This window comes from Magnolia sinica, chromosome 4, assembly GCF_029962835.1.
Source record: "Magnolia sinica isolate HGM2019 chromosome 4, MsV1, whole genome shotgun sequence".
In the NCBI taxonomy this organism is placed as follows: domain Eukaryota; kingdom Viridiplantae; phylum Streptophyta; class Magnoliopsida; order Magnoliales; family Magnoliaceae; genus Magnolia; species Magnolia sinica.
Window position 1 is genome coordinate 99,420,471 of NC_080576.1, and position 21,424 is coordinate 99,441,894.

The 21,424-nt window shown below is 38.7% G+C and overlaps 1 protein-coding gene, 1 non-coding gene and 1 pseudogene across 2 annotated transcripts; 1 reads left to right on the plus strand and 2 right to left on the minus strand.

Moving 5' to 3' along the window:
• The first annotated feature begins 811 nt into the window (after positions 1-811).
• On the plus strand, positions 812-7,329 carry LOC131243490 (tubulin beta chain-like). Its single transcript, XM_058242871.1, has 3 exons — positions 812-1,305; positions 5,457-5,726; positions 6,424-7,329. The coding sequence occupies exons 1-3, from the start codon at positions 909-911 to the stop codon at positions 7,101-7,103; spliced, it is 1,347 nt and encodes a 448-aa protein (XP_058098854.1). The 5' UTR covers positions 812-908; the 3' UTR covers positions 7,104-7,329.
• Positions 7,330-12,674: 5,345 nt separating this feature from the next.
• On the minus strand, positions 12,675-12,835 carry LOC131244981 (U1 spliceosomal RNA). The gene has a single exon (XR_009170745.1). It is a non-coding gene; the product is annotated as a U1 spliceosomal RNA (small nuclear RNA).
• A 4,776-nt stretch (positions 12,836-17,611) lies between these two features.
• LOC131244772 (U1 spliceosomal RNA) lies at positions 17,612-17,759 on the minus strand (annotated as a pseudogene).
• Positions 17,760-21,424: the final 3,665 nt, after the last annotated feature.

A 21,424-nucleotide genomic window follows, 5' to 3' on the forward strand; every position in this document is an offset into this window, starting at 1 on the left:
TGCAACCATGGCGCACAAGTGAGAGATACGGCCCATTCATACGGTGTGGACCAAAGTTAAAATTCCAAGCACGGTAAATAATTTTATAAGGTTTCATACCCATCAGTCGGCCGTAAATAAATGTCCAACCAAAAATAACGAACGGTCTATATTCCAATTCATTAAAACAGGCCATCTGATTAGTTGGAAAGACTGATTTTCGGGAAAATGCATTATAGCGTTGATAGCCATCTTTTAAATGGCACGGATAGGTTGCACGTATAATAAATGAGCACGTGTGCGGAGATTCACCATTTCAATCTCTCTCCGCGAATCGTTTCAGTATTTATAGGGTATGGAATACTTACCAAGTTCGTTTTGCATATATCGCGGTTTAGTTAATTATTATTTGTCGATTCATTGGGGCCCACGATTTAACATATTGAAATGATCTTAACCGTCCATATTATTAATAATTATCTAAAACCTCTAAATAAATATAATTACACTAAATAGATGATTTTAAACATCGCTACATCCTTGTAAACCTAGAACGTTGTAAAGAACATTTTTCAATGGTTCATATTCGACATAAAAATCAAAGTTTGGAATCATTTTTTAATACATATTATTAAATATAAATAATTTTAATAAATCATTAATTCTATGAAAAAAATTATGGACGGTTCCAATCATCCTACCGTTTCTGAAAGTGGACCCAAAGGAGCGACATATTCTAAACATTTTCAACCGCGACATACCGAAAACGAACACTCATTTACCGCCAGCAAGATCTCGCCACCCGCGCCCCTATAAATAGCCAACCCCATCTCACCGCCCTCTCTCTCCTCTTCAAAGGCTCGAATCGGAGCCCCTCTCCAACCATCCAAAAAAACCCTAACCCTAGCAGAGAAGAAACTCTCAGCAAAATGAGAGAAATCCTGCACGTTCAAGGAGGCCAATGCGGCAACCAGATCGGGGCCAAGTTCTGGGAAGTGATCTGCGACGAGCACGGCATCGATCCCACTGGGCGATTCAAAGGTGGGACGTCCGATCTTCAGCTCGAGCGCATCAACGTCTACTACAACGAAGCATCCGGTGGTCGGTACGTTCCCCGGGCTGTCCTCATGGATCTCGAGCCCGGGACCATGGACAGCATCCGATCGGGGCCCTACGGCCAGATCTTCCGTCCTGACAACTTCGTCTTTGGTCAGTCCGGTGCCGGGAATAACTGGGCAAAAGGGCATTATACTGAGGGAGCGGAGCTGATTGATTCGGTCCTTGATGTTGTCCGGAAGGAGGCTGAGAACTGTGATTGTCTGCAAGGTATAGATCTCAATCCTGATCTCAATCTCGATCTCCTGATCTCTGAATCATGTTGAAATGTTGGTATATTGAGTATCTATTTATTTATTTTGCTTCAGTTGATTTGGATTTTGTGTTAAATTGTGCATTTCTTGGATGTTGTAGAGATGAATCCTTTTGGATCTGTGTTGATTGAAATGCGAGATCTGATCTTTCATCTTTCATCTTTCTCTGTCATAGTTTTTTATCTGAGAATATTTTACTGCATTGTAGACATATAGATCTTGATGTTGATGTTGATTGTTGGTTCTTCTGATCTGTGGATTTTATTGAAATGCAGATCTTGAGTGGCATTTGCTTCAGTTATTTTGGAATGCGCGTCGAATTGTGCAGGTTTTGGATATTTTTAGAGATGAATTTGTTTGGATCTGTGATTTTGATGGAAATGTGAGATCTGCTTCACCAGATCTTCTTTTTATCTGTTAATTTTTTAATTATTGTTGGGAATTACCAACTGCAATGTATGGATCTTGATCTTGACTTTGACCATGGGATCTTCTGATCTGTGAATGTTTGTTGAAATTCTGGGATTTTGAATGGTTCTTTCTTCTGTTGTTTTGGATTTTGTAGCAACAAATTCTTTCGGATCTGTGATTTTGATTGAAATTTGAGATCCATTTCTCCAGATCTTTCATCTGCCTTTTATTTTTCTATAAGAATTACCAACGGCAATTTTTTATCTTGATTTTGAACATTGGAACTTCGGATCTGTGAATGTTGCCAAACTTTTGATGTTTAAGTGAATGTTTTTAGTACGTTCAAGATTCTACATTGAAATTTGCAAATTTTGGATTCTATTGTACTCTAACTTGTGGAAGTTGAATTTTTTTAGATCCATTATTTTGATTTGAATGCAGATCTATTATTCTGAAATTTTCTTCTAGCATGTTATTTTTTCTGAGAATTCTGAAGATTGATGAGATCAACCCATGATTTGGATTGCAATTCTCAAATCTTTGTTGTCTTTGTAGTCATTCATGTGTCTGAAACCTGTTCACTAATCTTGGGTCTCCTTTTGGTGGTATGATTTTTCTTAAAATGCTAAATCCATGCATTGTAGATGCTTTCTTTTCTTTCAGATGTCTTTATCCGTGCCTTTTCTATTTATGCTGTAGTTTGGGGGATTTTGAAGCACCTGGAATCATTGTTATACCTTACTTTCATTAATTTTGATGGATCTTGGGATTGTAGTAAGGTTTGTCTCCAATTTGGTGATTTTTTTTTTCCTGAAATGTCATTGGATTCTTCTTATTCAATCTCTGATTTTGGTTTCAGTGATGAGGTTAGGGCGTGTTTGGGCAGTGGGATTAGAAGGGATTAGGTGGGATGGGATTCATCTGGTCCTGTGCCAATTCCACTCCATGTTTGGGAAGAATGGAATTAGGTGGGAATTAGATTAGATGGAATTGCATTGGATCCCGTGCCAATTTCACTCAATGTTAGCAAGTTGTGTAGGTCCCACCATGATGTGTGGGCTATATCCACACCGTCCACCCATTTTTTGAGATTATTTTAGAGCATGGGCCAAAAAATCAGGTAAATCTAAAGCTCAAGTGGACCCCACCATAGAAAGCAACGGGGATTGAATACTTACCGTTGAAAACTTCTTTGGGGCCACATAAGTTTTGGATCTACCTCATTTTTAGGCCCATGCCATAAAATGAGGTTACAAAATAAATGAACGGTTTAGATATAACACGTGTGTTATTCTCAGTAATTTCAAATGATGGTGGGTATATCCATTCAATGTACCACCGTATTACCAACAAAGCATGGAATTAATCTTATCCCATGGCAACAGGGGACAATCCCTGCCATGGGTAATAATTATGTTTTTTGAATCCCATCCCACCTAATCCCTTCTAATCCCACCGCCCAAACACGCCCTTAAGGTTTTGAGTATTGGCATCAGCCAGCTTTTTGGCTGTTAAGATAACAGGCCGTAATGGCTGTTTTTTCCTTCTTTGTTTTTTTGGGAGAAAAAAATCACAAAAAATATTTGTTTGTTTGTTTGTTTTTTCTGTTTTGTTTTGTTTTGTGTTTTTGTGTTTTTGTTTTTTTGTTTTTGTTTTTTTTTGTTTTTTTTGTTTTTGTTTTTGTTTTTTTTAGTTTTTTCGTTTTTTTTGTTTTTTTTTTTTTTTGGTATTTGATGGTGTAATGGGTTATTCTTTGGTAAGAATGTTCTCCGTCGAGTTGCCTATTTAAAGCTGAGTGCTGAGTACCTGACTGACTTTAAAATTCTTGTATGTAATATCCTAAATATTGTATGTCAATAAATAATATCTTCAATGTTTATACACCATTTTTCCTCAAGAAATTTGAGGGAAAAATATGAATATTGCTGCCCCAGTTTGGCTACACTTGAACGGCTTATGACATAACTGATTCTCAAAACCATGGTTGAGATGACTCACAGGTGTTTCTTATGTTTCTGTTCCTTGGTTTTGCTTGGATTTTGGAGGATGGGACTGTTTTTATGTAGTTAGTTTGCTTCAATGACTAAAACCTCATCCCAGTATTACTTTTTTCTTTCTTTCTTCCCCCATGTTTTGAGATTTGAGCATTAAAAGATCACAGCTGCAGCAATGGAAATCTAACAGTTTTTATAGAACTCACTTTTCTGATCTTTGCTCTTTGTTTGAAGTTCCTGAGAAGGCTTTACTAGCTTACTGTCCATTTCAGAGTTGCAATTTGAAGAGTTCAATTATCACAACTGAAACCTTCTGGCTGCATATACTTGCATGTTCATCCCTTCCCTAGGTATAGTAGGATCCACTCTTTGGTAAGACTGTTGTATCGGGCAGTCTAGCGAATTTGTTCATCCAAGTATGCAACACTCTTACCAAAGAGTGGACCGTAACACTACCAAAAACATGTTTTGTTTTTTTTTTTTTTTTTTAAAAAAGAATACATATTTGGAATATTTACATTATACTTGATTTTCTAAATATTTTTTCAGAATTTTTGGGCAAAAGAAAATTTTCAACCGTTACGGTGGTTGTAATAGTCGTTACGCCCCCATATGCCATACAATCTGAAATTATGTAAAATCATGCCTAAAAGTCTAAAAGCACTTGGCGAGACCCACCTAAGTTTTGGAATGGCCGGAAATTTGGTGTGATCCCTCATCCAAGTGGGACACTCACAATGGATGGGTTAGATGTCTGAACCACATCACAATGGGCCCTTTGGGTCGGCATCCACCCTCAACTGTTGTCTATGGGGTGGCCCAACCAAGTCATGAATTGGCCTGATTTTTAGGCCCAGGGCCCGCCATGGAAGGATGCATCTAATTGATGGTGTGGATGTGGTACACACATTCGAGTCAGGTCCATAGAGCTTGACCTCATGCCCCCACCCACACACACACACACACACACACACACAGGTTCTTCATGTTTGGGCAACCTTTTGGACAGGTTGGGTGTTAGAACTTGACATGTTGATACTTACGCTCTAGTTGGATTGTAACTTTTTTGTTTTGGATATAATCTTGGATGGACAGCCAGAATCTGGTTGGATGGTAACTTATTATCCAACAAGTGTGAGGCACAATGTGTCTGTATGTGTATCAAACTGATGCATTTGTGGTTGGATATACATGTGCATGCATGCCTCTGTCTAGCTAGGAGGCAGCTTGTAAAACAAATTTGTTTGTAGTACAGGATGATTTGGACCGGTCGCATTTTTAAATGTTTACCTTGTTTTGTCCAGGCTTCACATCCTGTGTTACATGAGTCGTATAGGTATCAGTGATATGTGACTCAGTCCAGTATAGGATGACTTGCATTCCGAAACTGAGTTTTGAAGGCTTGATTCGAGGCACATGCCATTTGTACAGTTGGGCAGCCCTCCCCTAATCATTCCCCATTTTGAACGAAGGAACTACATGATTGATGGAATGACTGTGCCTTGTAGTCCCCTCATTTCTAGTGAGCTGCACTTCCTTTTACTAAAAGATTCAAGTTTGCTGTTAGTAATTTTACCTAATGTGACATTTAATATCAGTTTTTATGCATTGATTTATGCCTGTTGTGGGTAGATCAATGTTGCAGAAAAACTCTCCTTCTGTGGTCACTTACTGTATATCTACTTTCTTTTCTTTTTGTCAGGTTTCCAAGTCTGCCATTCACTTGGAGGAGGGACAGGATCTGGCATGGGGACACTTCTGATATCAAAGATGAGGGAAGAGTACCCAGACAGGATGATGCTTACCTTCTCAGTTTTCCCTTCTCCCAAGGTCTCTGACACGGTTGTGGAACCCTACAACGCCACCCTCTCAGTGCACCAGCTGGTGGAGAATGCTGATGAATGCATGGTCCTGGACAATGAAGCACTCTATGACATCTGCTTCAGGACCCTGAAGCTCAGCACCCCAAGCTGTAAGTATCTTCATTAGGATATCTGAAGAGGTTATATTTCGATTGTCTATTGAATTGAATTGCACATGATATAAGTTCGACAAAGTAGATAATTACCATTTGTATTCCTATTGTGACAGACTGGGCTCCAAGTTGCAACTATGTTTTTTTTCAAGTTCCACCTGAAAAGCATGAGAATGCAATTTCAAGCCTACTTTCCTGATTAGAAATCATTTTAGACTACTCTATTGAACTTATTATTGTAAATCAAATGTGCATCCAAACACAGCCATATGAATAAACTTTTATTTTTATGTTTGATCCATAGAAGTATAACTTTGGTTCACTGCGTCTCGGGGAAATTGCTTAGCGTCCAATTTTAGTGATTACCCCGTCTTTGACTCAATGATGACTTTTATGTCAAAATTATATGCAAAAGGGACCTGTTTGGACACCTAGCTTCTCCAAATGGGGATTGGATAATCATATCCATCTTCTTTTGAGCAGGAGACCAAATAAAGTGAATTTTGAAAGGGTTTACACTTCACTTTTGTGTGGATGTTTTGGAGAAACAAAATATCCTTCAAAATCCTTTTTGATAGAAATCTGCAGAATTTGGGATTTCATTACCGCATTCCAAACAGACCGTGATGTTAAGTTTGAAAGAATTGTCAATGTTGAAGATTATTGTTGTGTTTGACTTAATTGCTGTTCGCAGTTGGGGACCTGAACCATCTGATATCCGCAACGATGAGCGGAGTGACGTGCTGCCTGAGGTTCCCTGGCCAGCTGAACTCTGACCTCCGAAAGCTGGCTGTGAACCTCATCCCTTTCCCCCGGCTCCACTTCTTCATGGTTGGGTTTGCCCCCCTTACCTCCCGTGGCTCCCAGCAGTACATATCCCTCACCGTCCCGGAGCTCACCCAACAGATGTGGGACGCCAAGAACATGATGTGCGCGGCTGACCCCCGCCATGGCCGCTACCTCACTGCCTCTGCCATGTTCCGTGGCAAGATGAGCACCAAGGAGGTGGATGAGCAGATGATCAACGTCCAGAACAAGAACTCATCCTACTTCGTGGAGTGGATCCCGAACAATGTCAAGTCGAGCGTCTGCGACATTCCCCCAACGGGCCTGAAGATGGCGTCGACGTTCATCGGCAACTCCACTTCGATACAGGAGATGTTCCGAAGGGTGAGTGAGCAGTTCACGGCCATGTTCCGGCGCAAGGCGTTTTTGCACTGGTACACTGGTGAAGGGATGGATGAGATGGAGTTCACAGAGGCGGAGAGCAACATGAACGACCTGGTGTCAGAGTACCAGCAGTACCAGGATGCAACCGTGGAGGAGGACGAGGGAGAGTACGAGGAAGGAGTCGAAGACAACTATGAAAATTGAGGGGGAGTGGGCACGGCGAACAGTATCAACTTGGTCAAGATTTCTGTATCCTTTTCTCTTCATTTCAGTCCTATAATTTTGGTGTTTGTGTTCTTCCTGCAGACCTTTTGCTTCCTGCTGTTTTGCTTTTGCTCTCATAGCTTCCATGTTTAATCTACTGTTATTGTTGTTGTTGATTCCCCTGCGTTCCGTATCAAGTACTGAATAAAATTGCTGCTTCTACTTCCCTGGCCCTTTTTGTCTCCGCTGTTCTCTTTTCTACCGGTCAGGATAATTGGAAGATGGGAGAAAAAGGCTACAGAAGATTTGTGCCCGTAGAAGCCTTTTGTTCATCTCATCTGTGTGAGGTGTCTGGGTCACTCGTCAGGAAGGTCTCATCATCAGATGAGCCACACTTATGTGTGAGAGAATTGGATGGTCCATCTGGAGAAAGTTGGTCACTGATACATGTACAACATGACTCTTGTGACGCACCTGATAATGGATGGGCATATTCATGGTGGAACCTACCTGATGGATGATGACCGAGATGTGGCACTAGTGTTATGCCAGTGCATGTACCGTGAATTGCTTTTTCAATCTCCTCTTGAGCATTTTATCTTAAAAGATAACCGGCCGGCATTTTCCACGCCTGTATAAACAGCATTGTGGTTAAGGGAAACTGCCCTGCTTTCTTTCTATTGGGGTGACGGATGTTTGTCATGGATTTCACAATCCATGTATTCAGATCTCTCTCTCTCTCTCTCTCTCTCTCTCTCTCTCTCTCATTGTTTCTTCTTCTTTTTTAATGACCCGGCCATGGGACCGATTTGTTAAATCGGTAGATTTTCCAAGTCCATATCCCCACAAATCAAGGATTTAGGGTAAATTAAATTTATTATTATTTTTTTTTTTAAAAAAAAAAGGAAGAAGAAGAGGGAGAAGAAAAACTAAAGACTTTGGAGAGACTTGCTTAAAAGCAGGAGATTTTTTTTTTTTTGGTAATAAATGCTCCCAAATGCATGGATTTGTAGCATAGTGACAAATCTCGTTTTCAGAATCTTGAGGTTTGGGATACCCGGGGAAAGTTTTGCCAAAAATATTTAATCCTGCATACCGAAAACCTATGTTGAACCATAGAAAAACACTAGCTGTGTGGGTCTGTTTCTCCACCGGAAATTTGTTAGTTGCAGTCGAGTCGGAGAGACTAGTGCTTCAGTATTCAAAAGGGCCCGGGCAGTTACACATCAAGTCCAGGACAGTTGAGGTGTTGACAATTTGCTGTCCAGTCGATGAGACAAGCGGTTTGGTGCTGAGAGGAGTCTAGACAATGACATATCAAGTCCAGTTCAGTTGGAGGCAATGACCCTAGGGGGGTCCTTTGGCAACATTGATTCGGTGGTAATAATACAAGCTGTTGGCGTTTGCAATGGTATATACAGTGGTAAATGCAATTTATTTACCCCTGATTCACGCTTTTTAAAATCCGTATGTTGAGGCGTGATTTCAAGCCTGATCCTACTGATGTGAAATGCGTCATCCCATTTTAGCCGTAGGATTGAAAAAGTAGCTTGGTCTGTGATTCAAGTGGGCAATATGAAGGGAGATCGCAACCCATTTTAGCCGTAGGATTGAAAAAGTAGCTTGGTCTGTGATTCAAGTGGGCAATATGAAGGGAGATCGCAACCCATTTTAGCCGCAGAACCGAAAAAGCAGCATGGCCTGTGATTAAGTGAACCATATAAATGGAAACAGCTCCAGCTCGGGAGAGGGACACCCACCTTAAGTCATTTTTAGGGCCTACTGTGATGATTAAATGAAATCCACCACCCCAACCATTCTAAAATAATTTAGGCCCCTGACAAATCAGGCACATCATGATTCGGGTAGGAAACACGAAGGGGAAATAGTTTGAATGGTGAGGGTTGTTGTTTTCCTTTGTATGGTCCAAATGAATCACAGACTAGTCTGATTTTTGGGCCCCATTCACATTGATCCTATGGTAATTAGGATTTTAATTCGAATCTATGTTGCCAAATGACCCTTAAGATAATTCCTATGGTAATTAGGATTTGAATTCAAATCTATGTTGCCAAATGACCCTTAATATTATCTTAGGATCAAAGGATGTGTCATTTGTTGCTGTGTTTTACCTGGCCTGGTACGGTGTCAGGGGCTTTTTTGTTTTCCCAATTACCTGGGTAACAGGTAAACTAAGAGTGTCATCATTATGAGTTTACCACACTGCTGTAACAAACATGAGAATAGCTGCTCAATTCGATGCATTCGAGGGACATTGCAGATGTATTAGAAGATGGGTAAATGAATTTGTAATCATTTCACTTTTTCTTAATGTAATTTTGAAATTTTTGAATCCAAGTTGCAATATCATAGTTTGACATTAATGTAAAAATGCTAGCATTACAATTTTAATGCTGATAGGTCAAATATAGACGTTGTTAGGAGACATATAATTTGTAATCACTGCATATTCCACTTTACATTATTATGGTAATCAGTGAAACAAACAGGCCTTAGAATTGCCTACGAGGCTCACAGCTCAAGTACAGGTTTGCGTAGTTGAAGAAGGGCTCAAATCCAATGGCTAAAGTTTAGACATTGTGATGACTCTCATGGGTGGGTGGTGAAATGAATCTGCCTGGAGGAATGCCAGTTACGCACCACACTCCCCACAAGATGCGATCCTTATGTTATCTCCAATCTATAGTTTGAAAATATGACAACATTTTCATTGAAAGCAGAATACAGCAAGTTAAAAAAGGAAAAAGACGATACGGCTATAGATAAATTTGTATCAGAAATGTTCGTATTTAATTTGGTATTGTGTTCACAATATATTCAAAATTCAGTTCAGATGTTCACTTCATACTGTACTCGAGTTTTAAAATTATTTACTAATTTATAATAAGTATTTTAAAACTTTCATCTTCAGCAGGGTTTTCTACCTAATATCCAGAAAAAAATGTCAAAAATCTAAAAATCTCTCACCAAAAATGGGAAACGAAATTGGAGTTAAATGAATTGGGAGTAAATGGCTTACTTAGTTGCATTTGAATTTAGATGGGAGTAAATGAAATGCAATTGAAATTCAAATATTCAGTTTAGAGGGAAGTAAATGAAATGTAATTGAAATTCAAATATTCAATTTGGATGGAAGTAAATGAGAGGAATTGAAATTTTTCAAAAAATTTATAGAACATGTATGATATCTCAAATCAACTTTAATATCTCAAATGAATGTACATATGTGATATTTAGTGGAATGATTATAATAAGCCTATTGAAATATATACTTTAGCAAAAAAAGAGGAAAATTTGAGCCTCAGGTAGACTGCAACGGTAAGGATTACAAATAAGCAACTTGCCAATGTTTTTAGACTGTCCATTTAGATGGTCGATCTTAGGAAGGTTTGGATAATTTTATTAGTGTAAATTTAGTGCAGCTGATAATTAAATTGTTTTGGAGTATCATTAGCGTGCCACATGTATGACAGACATCTACTTGGCGGCACTTTTGTTTACTTGTGCGACTCTCCAAGGAACCCAAAAAGGCATTTCACCACCATTTTCTTCCAAATCTTCTTTCGAGATGATTTCATTTAATCTAAGTATTCTCAATGCAAAGTTCCTCAATGGCGCCGAAACCTTTATCAATCCCTAGGATTGACAACTCCAAGTATGGAGCTACGATATAGTAATAACTCAGTAATATCATGCGACTTAGTAAGAATATACTAAGATTTTAATCTAAGAATAACGGTTGATATGGATTTTTAACCTAGTGAGATAGAATTGTAAAAACAATTATAAAAAAGACCAAGCATATCGGAATCACTAGTCAATGGACTTTGAATTCAATTCATCTTCTCAAGTTGATAACTCAATTAGAACTAGATTTCAAGTTATAGTTAATAAGTTTTGATGTGATATCTAATGATCAAAGTGGATTTTATATAATCATCACGATGGGCTTTGTAAATATCAAGGGTGGGTGTCTCTCTCACAGTTGTTCCCCTTGGTGTGGCCCACTTAAATTGTGAGTTATCTTGTTTTTTTTGGCCATGGGCATAAAGTAAGATTACACATCTAATGGTCATAGTGGATCTCAGGTACACATTACGGTGGTCCCCTTAAAAAAAAAGCGCACACCTCTAGTAAAGAGTTATTTCACGCATGCAGAAGGTGGATTGTATCGAGAAAATATTTTCTTGTGAATTTTTGAGAGCGGGTTGTTGCTTGAGTGGGCTCCACCTTGGAGTTGATGTGAAATCCACCGGACGCGGTAAGCCCATGGCCCAAAATCAGCCCCATTCATAAATCAAGTGGGCTACACGGTTAGAGCCAATACAAGGACATTGGTTACCCTTTGAACTGTTTCCCTTGGTGTGGCCCACCTGAATCAGGTATGGGTTTGATTTTTGGGCCCTATACTCAAATATTGGTGTAGCATGTAATGGTTAAAGTGGTCCTTGTAAGAATTAATGGCAGATGTTTCTCTTGCAACTGTTTCCTTATCGTAGCCCAACTAAGTCACCGAACAACCTACTTTTTTTCATCCTTGGTCTAACATGGGATTACACATTTAATGGTTGGAGTAGATCTCATATACATTATGGTTGTGCTCATAAAAAATCAAGGGCTCGCCATCTTATAATTTTTTTTCAACTAATGACTGTCCTTGATTTTTTATGGGCCCCGCCTAAGTCTTAACCATTAGATGTGTAATCCTACATCATGCTCATGGCAAAATAAAAAATAAAAACTGAAACCAAGCTGCAATTCAGGTGGGCCACTGTAAGGGAAACAATTGGAAGAATGAAGTCCACCTTTGGTATTTATAGGGCTCACAGTGATTATTATATAAAATATTCCACTACAACCATTAGATACCACACCAAAACTTAGTCCTAGTCTCTAAACATCAAGCCCATTCCTTATTATTCAGGTGGGTCCCACAAAGAGAAACAATTTAGAGGGTGAGCGTTGCCTTATACTTTATACTTTCCAATATGTGGTGCAACAAGGTTGATTTTTGGACCCTGGGCAGATTTTATATCAGTACTATGGTGGGGCTCACCCTAGCCAGCAACTTCTAACAGTGAACTTTCTTGTTAAATTTATTTATTTATTTTTAAATAACCCTAAAATAAGGCCCTTCCTTTCAAGGTAATACGTGAATTTTAACTACTGCAGCCGTCCTTGGCTATTTGCGGTAAGCTGGCCTCCCTCTCTCTGTAGACCACAAGGCCCACCAAATAAACAGATCAAATATTATAAAATGAAACATGCCAGAGGGATTAATAAAAGATAGCCTTGGACTGAAATTGGCCGGACCCTAACCCAGCCCACTAACACCCGTACTAGGATTTCTATCTGGACGGAACTTAATCATGGTGGCTGATAGTGGAGCAGTAATTGCAAAGGCGTAAAGCCTTATTTAATGGGTCCAAGCGAATCCAACCACACATCAAGGTTGCATCTAGACCATTAATCAGAAAAACTAATGAACATTGTGTGGTGAGATCCAGACCGTTAATAAAGAAGACTAGGGAAATATTTGGTTTGAAATAGCAGGGGCCGCGCGAACGCGTACCCCCTCTATCACAAATTATGACGTGCACTCTCCTACTTGAGGAGATGCTAAGTCAGTGCCCCTCCTAAGTGCAATGGAAGCCACAAACCTAGGCCCTGGGCCTTTTTGGTCACCCAAACGACCCCGTCCAGGTAAGTATGATCCAACGGTTACCATCTATTCCCTTTTGTTACCCTCACTTCTTTCCCATATTTGGTACCTATTCGATATGGGATTGATGCGCTGGCTTCATGTTATGGTACATACTCATGTACTCAAAACCTGTATACATTGCATACGTCTAGTCCAAATGGTGGGCCACAATGTAGAAAGGCAATAAAACAAAATGTACATTAAAATGATGTTTTAAATGATCAATTGGTGGACACATAATGAACGATCAAAATGAAACATACCAAAACAGTCTGATTAATCAGTGGTCATGATTTTTCCATTAATCTGACTTTAGATCCATGATAATGTATCTGCCATGGTTTGGAGGGTTAAACATATACGATTTTCTAAGTACATTTGTATGAAGCACCGTACTCTGATGGGGCCCGAACTTGGAAACGAAGAACAAAACCATGCACATTTGCTGGCCCATATGCATCGCACGTGCAATTCTGGAAAGTGTGTGCACATCTGATCCATGTATAAAGTGGGTCAGGCAGTGAAGATGATCTCATGCAAATATCAGGTTGGTTCGTATATCAGCAGGGCGATTCTGAACAAAACCAATGGACGCTTTGATGGAACTTTCCTTCGGTCCATTCTCAACATACACGTGTGGACCATTTGATGAATGGATCAACATGATTGCTATTTATGGTGACCTTTCATGTTGGACCCACCTGCTGCACCAATCAGATGTCTGACGTAATCATCAGTGCCACGTGTAGATCTGTGCATGGACAGGGGTGTATGGGGGCTAGCAAACATGATTTTTTTTTCTTTGGGAATCGTACAAAATACTACCTACCTATTATGTAATTTACATTCTGGTACCTTTGCCTTTCTCATAAAGGTTTTCAATGAACTGCCACATTAATTCAAGTAATTAGAGTACCTTCTATTAGATTTCTTCAGCGGTGGCTGGGGTGGGCTATGTGAGCAAAGGGGTGGCAGCTGGGGTGGATCACGTGTTTACGTGAAATCCAACTCACATGAAGTGTATACCCAAGTTCAGTGCAAGGCCCAAAAATCAGCCCCTGATTACTCTCTCAACTATTTCCTTTGCCATGGCTCACCTGAATCACAAGTCAGCTTGATTTTATAGCCCTGCGTCTATCATTGGATTACACATTTAGTGGTCATAGTGGGATCTCGCATTATGATGGTCCCCATAAAAAATCAAGGATTGGTGTCCAATAAAATTTTCATTTTTTAATTGGAGGTCTCAAGTTCAACCAATAGGATAGCATGTTATATTACACCCCAATGATAACTTCCAACCTCTTGAGTGCATGTGAAATCCAAGCCTACTAATAAGTTAGCCCCACTTAACCTCCTAGTACAAAATTTAGCCCTACCTACTCATCAAGTGGGCCACACCATATAAAAAAATGTCCAGCTATTGATAAATAACAAAGCACAAGTATGGTAAACCCAATAAGTACTATTGCTAAGTTTTCCAAAAGGTGATCCTTATTACAGGGTCAACCTATTGGATAGATTGGATGTTGTAGACACATGAAAGATTGAAAGTTCTTAGTTGATCGGACCAGCTAGACTTATTCCTCATCATTTATGGAAAGGTAAGCATAAAGAATTCATTACCATCCAAGTATGCAAAAGCCTGAAAAATTACAAAAGAAATAGGGAAAAAGGAGAGAAAGGAAAAGAGGAAAAACCCACACATTAAGTTAGAAATTAGAAAGAGCTCACACCTCTTGCTAGGGAGATAGAGCGGCCAACATTGTGGGCAATGAAGAAGAAACAAGCTGAAAGCCCACCCACACGGGTGGTAGACTCTCAGGAGTTTCAACACCTGGTCAAGGGTTCGAGTATCCATAGGTGGTGAAATTCCACTAGCGTGAGTGTGTGGGGTGTGTGTGCGTGTGTTAAAAAAAAAAAAGAAGCTGAAAGCCCACACCTCAGGTCAAGAAAAAAGAAAATAAATTAAAGCAAGCAATCTGCTCTAATGATGATAGAAATCTAATGGATGAACTAGGTGACTGAATGCCAATAAGGGCCCATTTGGAAACCACCAAATAAGTTACTTTTTCTACTCACTGGTGTAGATAAGTAACTTATTTCAGATAAGTTTGGTTTATGATTAATTTTAAGTAACTTTTTTACTTATATGTACTTAAACACTGTAGTTTAAAAAAAATTTCACTTTTCTACTTTTCATTAGTTGTCAAAGAGAAGCATAGGAGAGATGAAAGAGAGGAGAAGCTGATAAGTAGATTGTTTACCAAACATATCTTCTTAATAAGTATAAATTAATTAGATAACTTGTGGCACAAGTAACTTATCTTAAGTAACTTACGATCCAAACGGGCCCTAAGTAACACGCCTACTGTAGTGCCCTATAATACTCACACAGGCATTTAATTCCAAGATATTTGCATATGAAATGGGCATAGATGAATAACCCAAGAGGATCAATCCAGGTTGAGGACAACCTCAAGACATTCTTGATTGTGGAGCTCAATAGCAATGACTAGAATGTTCGTGGAACAGAATCAAGAGAGGATCTGACGGCTTTTGTTCCCAAGGCCTTGGGCCATCTATGATACAAATCGCTCCGCGATGGGCCTCAAATGTAGGGGAAAACACAAAAGATCCACAGAGTTGTGAATAGCAGCACAAGATAAGCTCCAACTGTCCAATAAGAGCATGGACCTTTATATCATTATCCATCCCAAGATTATAGAAAGCACAACTGTCCAAGTGATCAAAGAGACGAGACACACTCACCAATGGCTCAAACAAAAAACTTAGAAAAATTTCCATTTCCAACAAGAAATTTTATATGTACTTTGGTCAGGTCTTGAGTCCCAAGGATGCTCCACCAAGCCCGAGAAGCTGTAGAAGATGTTTCTAAAACTCAAAAGAGTTACCTCTATTGTATTTCTCACGAACCCACATACCCCAAAAGCTTTGATCACCATTTAGGATTTCAAAACTACCTGAGGAGATGCGATCGAGCGATGTCCAAAGAGGAAATTCCCAAGCCTCCTTCATTCTTGGGCTTGCAAATCTAATCTCAACCGATAGAGCAGAATTTAGAACCACTTTAGAAAAAAGTCCTAATGCATTTACAAGAATAGAGAAACAACCCTCCGGAAGAAGTACAACTTTGGATTAGAAAATACAGATACTGGAAAAGGTAGATCTTATCAGCTCAAGATTACGAGTAAAAGATAGCAAACTAATCTTCCATACACCTAGCCTTTTGTTTAAATTATCCATTAGGGACTCACAATCTTTAATATGACGGCGCGCTGAAAATAAAGGAACCCAAAATTCTTGATTGAAAGGCTTGCTTCCTTAATCCCAAGATGGCTGAAATGGTTTCTTTGCAAAGGCAGGAAACTGAGAAGATAATGATACTTTTATCAAAGTTAAATCTCTAGGCCTGACAACATGCTAAACTCAAGGAATAAGCACTTAAGGTTCATAACAGGCAAGGGGCCAGCATTGGAGAAACAATAAGATCATTGACAAAAAAGAAAAAGAAAAAGAAAAAAAGATAAGTGGTGGAGAAACAACCCTTGCAAAAAAGAGATCTAATCAAAAGCATCTTCCCAACATTTGATCATCAAAGCTGAAAACTTTTGCATAACAATAATGAAGAGAAAAAGATGATAGGAAATCACCAAAATGTTCACAAAATAAGATTACAATATAGTACTATGCATAGTTAGCACAATAGGATAGGAGAGTTGTCCAGTAAAAGGGATTAAAAGAATTTAATTAGGTATTAATCGTTAAAAATATAATCAAAATTCAGTTTAAAAGAAACGTTGGAGAATGAAAATTGCAAGTTCAACATGGTTTCCACTAAAAAAATGAAATGAAAAAGGGTTATTTATGTGCATATATGTGTCTATACGTAGGGCTGAAGTTGGGCGGGTTCAACCCGACCGACCCGTGACCGACCCGACATTGGGTTGGGCTCGGGCAGGATGTATCGAGTCCGAACTTGGGCTTTGGGCTATACAGACACCAACCCGATAAAACTTGGGTCGGTCTCGGGTTGAGGTCTTGGGTTGCTTGGCCCAACTCAAACCCGATTAATATATAAGTTACTAATAAATTATAATTGAGTGTGGATTGTCTGTGTTGAAGGCATAGAAAATTCCAGTGCTATTGGGTCTCATTGGTCTACATCATTTCCGATGACTCAAGCTAACAAAATATGCTAGATTTCTCTCCCAAATAGATTGTGTGCTACACAACACGATTTTTAAAGGAGTAGACTATAAAATTGCAAGTTTAACATGGTCTCATTGTCCTATATTTTAGCTTGTTTGTTTAGAAAAAAATAAAATTCTTTATGATGAAAAATAACTATATATATAATTAATAAAATCATAAATACAGAAAATAAGATGTGCATTGAAATATAATAGACTAATGTAATAATGAAAATATTAGCATATGTCGTGTTGTGTAGGAACCTTGGGTTGGGCTAGGGTTGAGCACCAACCCAACCCGACTGACTTTCAGCCGTGTATCTATATGTTGTGTTTAAATAAGGTTGAAATAGTAAATTTTAATTAGAATAATTAAAATTTCTAATCAGATGATGATTTTAATGCAAAAATTATTTAGAAGTTAAAATGTTTCACTTCATGCAAGTTATAGGACGAGTGGTGGATCACCACGGTTGTATTATCTCCATCAGCTTTAGCTAAGGGTCCAAATCAATTCAATCATACATGAGGGTGGCATGAAGAAAAAGGAAAAGTTTGGATTAGGCATGGTAGGGGCCGTGCGTGCGTCGTACCCTATGACGTGCACTCTCCTACTTGAGGAGATGCTAAGTGAGTACCCCTCCTAAGTGCAATGGAGGCCACTAACCTAAGCCGTGGGCCTTCCTGATCGCCCAATCAACCCGTCCAGGTAAGTATGATCCAACGGTCACTATCTCTTCTCTTTTCTAACTCTCACTCCGTTCCCATTATTTAGCCTCCATTCGATGTGGTATTGATACTCAGGCTTCATGTTATGATACATACTAGTCTACTAAAAACCTGTATACATCTAATTCAAAATAACCATCCAAACAGTAGGCCACAATATAGGTGGACCATGAAAAAAAATATGTACTAAGATGATGTTTTAAATAATCAATTAGTAGACATGTATTGGACGGATAAAAGGAATTTACCAAAACAGTCCTATTAATCAGTGGTTAGGATCTTTCCATCAATTTGACTTTGGACTCATGATAATGCATTTCCCATGGTTTGGAGGGCTAAACAAGTATCCAGGTATACAATTTTTTGAGCTACTGAACTTGGGAACGAAGAACAAAATCATACACATTTGCTAGCCCATACGCATCGCACGTGCATTTCTGGAAAGTGTGTGAACATCTAATCCGTGCATAAAGTGGGTCAACATACAGTGTGGACCATCTGATGAATGGATCAACATGATTGCTATATATGGCCACTTTTCACGTGGGATCCACCTGATGCAAAAATCAGATGTCCCACGTAATCATCAGTGCCACGTGTAGAGTTGTGCATGGACAATGGTGCGTGTGGGGTAGCAAACACAAATGATTATTTATTTATTTATTTATTTTTTTTGGAAATTTACAAAATAGTACCCACTCGTCTGCACAATTTACATTCATTACCTTTTTCAAAAAAGTTTTGGATAAATTACCGCTATAGTACCTTTGGTTAGATTTCTAGGTGACCCATGCGAGCAAAGGGGTGGCAGCTGGGATGGGTCCCACCTTCATATTTATGTAAAATCTTCCTTGATCCCAGGTGTATGCCTCATTTTTGGCCCAAGGCCCAAAAAACTGTCATCATCTGTATGTTTACACCTATCATGGTGCATCTATGCAGATTAATGAGATGTGACAACGTGTCGATACTATACTATGTACGAATGACGGACAAAATCTTACTCATGCATTGAAGATATCTTTTGACCCCATTCCTTCAACAACACGTCGCCCACCAAAAGCAGAGTAACTCAGAGCATTATACATGTTTGTAGTCGAAAAAAGTGAGACACTGTAAAAAGAAAACATACTCCTCACACAAGTGGCACGTGTAATCAAGTAATGTACTCAACAAACTTATAATGACTTACCGAGATTGGAAATTTATCACAATCCAGATATGATCGATAAGACTGTCTCATACAATCATGATGACTACAAATGTTCGAGAAGCAAATGATTCCTAAATTACAAGGAAATCAAGGAATGTGAGGATGAATTCGGACTAGGATATGATCATGTAACCTTCAAGGATCACATACCGGCAAGGAAGCCCACTATACTTAACGAACCTCCTAGTCTATATAAGGAGCACCCTACGAAGAGCTCGAGGCATAAATTGAGCAATCATATACAACCTCTCACAGCACAACGCTATCTTATCTTAATTTTAACCTTAGAACCTTCACTTCTGTCCGGCTCTGCTAAAGAAAGTCCGGAGTTTAGTGTATCTTAGATCGTTGTTATCTAATGTTATTTCTGCAGTACGCTTAGGAGTAGTGTAAATATCAACGGCCCACCATCATCAAATCTTTGATTAATAGAGTCCATATTTGGAAGATCACACCGATCACATCTAGTTGGCTATTCGCATCGATTATTTATTCACACAGACGATCGTAGATATTTATCGTTCATTCTTCTCTACTTATTTTACGTTCTCACTGATTGTACTAATCTTCATTATAAATTAATAAAATTAACTATTAGCCTTTATTTTTTTACTTTTAATAATCTATTATTCCATTATTGAGAAATCAGAGGTCCATGATCAACGTTGAAAGAAAAGTCATTGACTTAAGGCAAAAAAATCTCATTCAGAAGGATTAACCCTCTCTTTCTAAATCGCCTAATTTTTGCAATATTAGTAGCTGGACAGTCATGTCAACCTTCAAAGGTCTAATCTCATAGCCAATTTGGTACCTGAGGTCATAGGCGTTCAATCAAATTCGAGTTGAGTACGACTTTGACACGCCCAACATTTTCCTACTCACACCCATTTTACCGAATACGGGCTATTCGTTAACACATGTGGTCTTGTATATGATTGAATGGTAACACTATTTTTTGGCACACCTAGTGGGACAACAGTGTGCTATTCTTAATGTTTCTTAGTAAAGTAATATGGTAGGTAGCGGTGTTTGAAGTATCAGCATCACTACAAGTTTCGTTGGCTAGGTATACGGAAGCAATATCAATATCGCTGATAACTGAAAATGCGAGAAAACATAGGAAAAACGGTAGAATTTTTAGCGAAACTTTAGGAGGTGTTAAAATGTAAATATTTGCATATTTAGAAATTGAAAAAAATAAATTGTAAAAAGAATGCATACATAACAAGTTTCCATTTAACGTGGACTTAAAAGCATATGTTGTTGTAAGACTAACCATCCCCTCTAGCCTATTTAACCATCCAACCTTCCATCCAAACATCCATCGATATTGCAAAATATTAATAACACATACTATTTTACCAAAAAATTATCAACAATTGAAAATAAAACGAAAAATTGTGGTCTCAATATCTCGCATGTTGCGATATCGATAATATCAAGATATTATTAATGACAAATTGAACACTACATACAACCATGTGTCCATGAAAAAAAATTGAAACAAAAATTTTGATGATATCAATACATTGACGATATTATTGAAATATCGTCGATACATTTATGATACAAGCCTTACTTAGAATTTACATAGTTAAAAATATTGGCAATACATTAGCGATATTAATATATTGGCAATATAAGCGACACCTATAATTTATATAGTTGAAAATATTGACGATTACATTAGCGATACTGATACGTTGGCAATACATTGTTAATACTTAGAATTTCTGACACTACTAGCATTATTAGTATCGCTACCAGTGTTATCGGTATCACTGAGTTGGAGCTAAAGACAATATCAGAGATAATTCGAACACTGATAGGTAGAGCAAAGGTTAGTTCTATCCCTGAAGTTGTAGGAGAGCCATGTGATGTCAAATAATAATCAGAACCTATCAACATAGACACATGATACTCTTCTCGACAACCAACCCTTAGAAATATCGCAAATCACATCTTTGAGATGAAAGGGGACTTACGATAGATCATGGAAGGCAACAGAGCCCAAGTAGAGCTGTTTAATAGAGCAATCGAAAACTTTTTCGAAAGAATTTTAACGGCGATGAATATCCAACCTGCTAGTAGTTCCCTTGTGGAACTTCAAGTAGAACAACTGACTAAACCCCCTATAAGGATCAAACAAACCGAACCCCTAAAGCCGTCATATTCCTCCTCCAGTGGTGGCAAGGAGAAACGATCAAAACAACCAATTAGAATTTACTAACCCCGATAATCTCAATATACTTTGGGACAATTTTGTGCTGGCGTCGATCAACCCGAGGGCAATTGCCTGTGTCGCTGATGCTATAAAATTATTAGCCAGTGGCCGAATACCCAGGGGACAACCTTCCATGGCATCGGCCATTCACCAAGGCTACCAGAGGGCCAAGATACCAGGGGGACAACCTCCTATCTCACCATCTTTAGCAACCAT

Coding starts and splice junctions, on each gene's coding strand:
- LOC131243490 (XM_058242871.1), top strand. CDS start 909: ATGAGAGAAATCCTGCACGTTCAAGGAGGCCAATGCGGCAACCAGATC. Junction 1,306..5,456: donor GAACTGTGATTGTCTGCAAG/GTATAGATCTCA, acceptor TCTTTTTGTCAG/GTTTCCAAGTCTGCCATTCA. Junction 5,727..6,423: donor GAAGCTCAGCACCCCAAGCT/GTAAGTATCTTC, acceptor TGCTGTTCGCAG/TTGGGGACCTGAACCATCTG.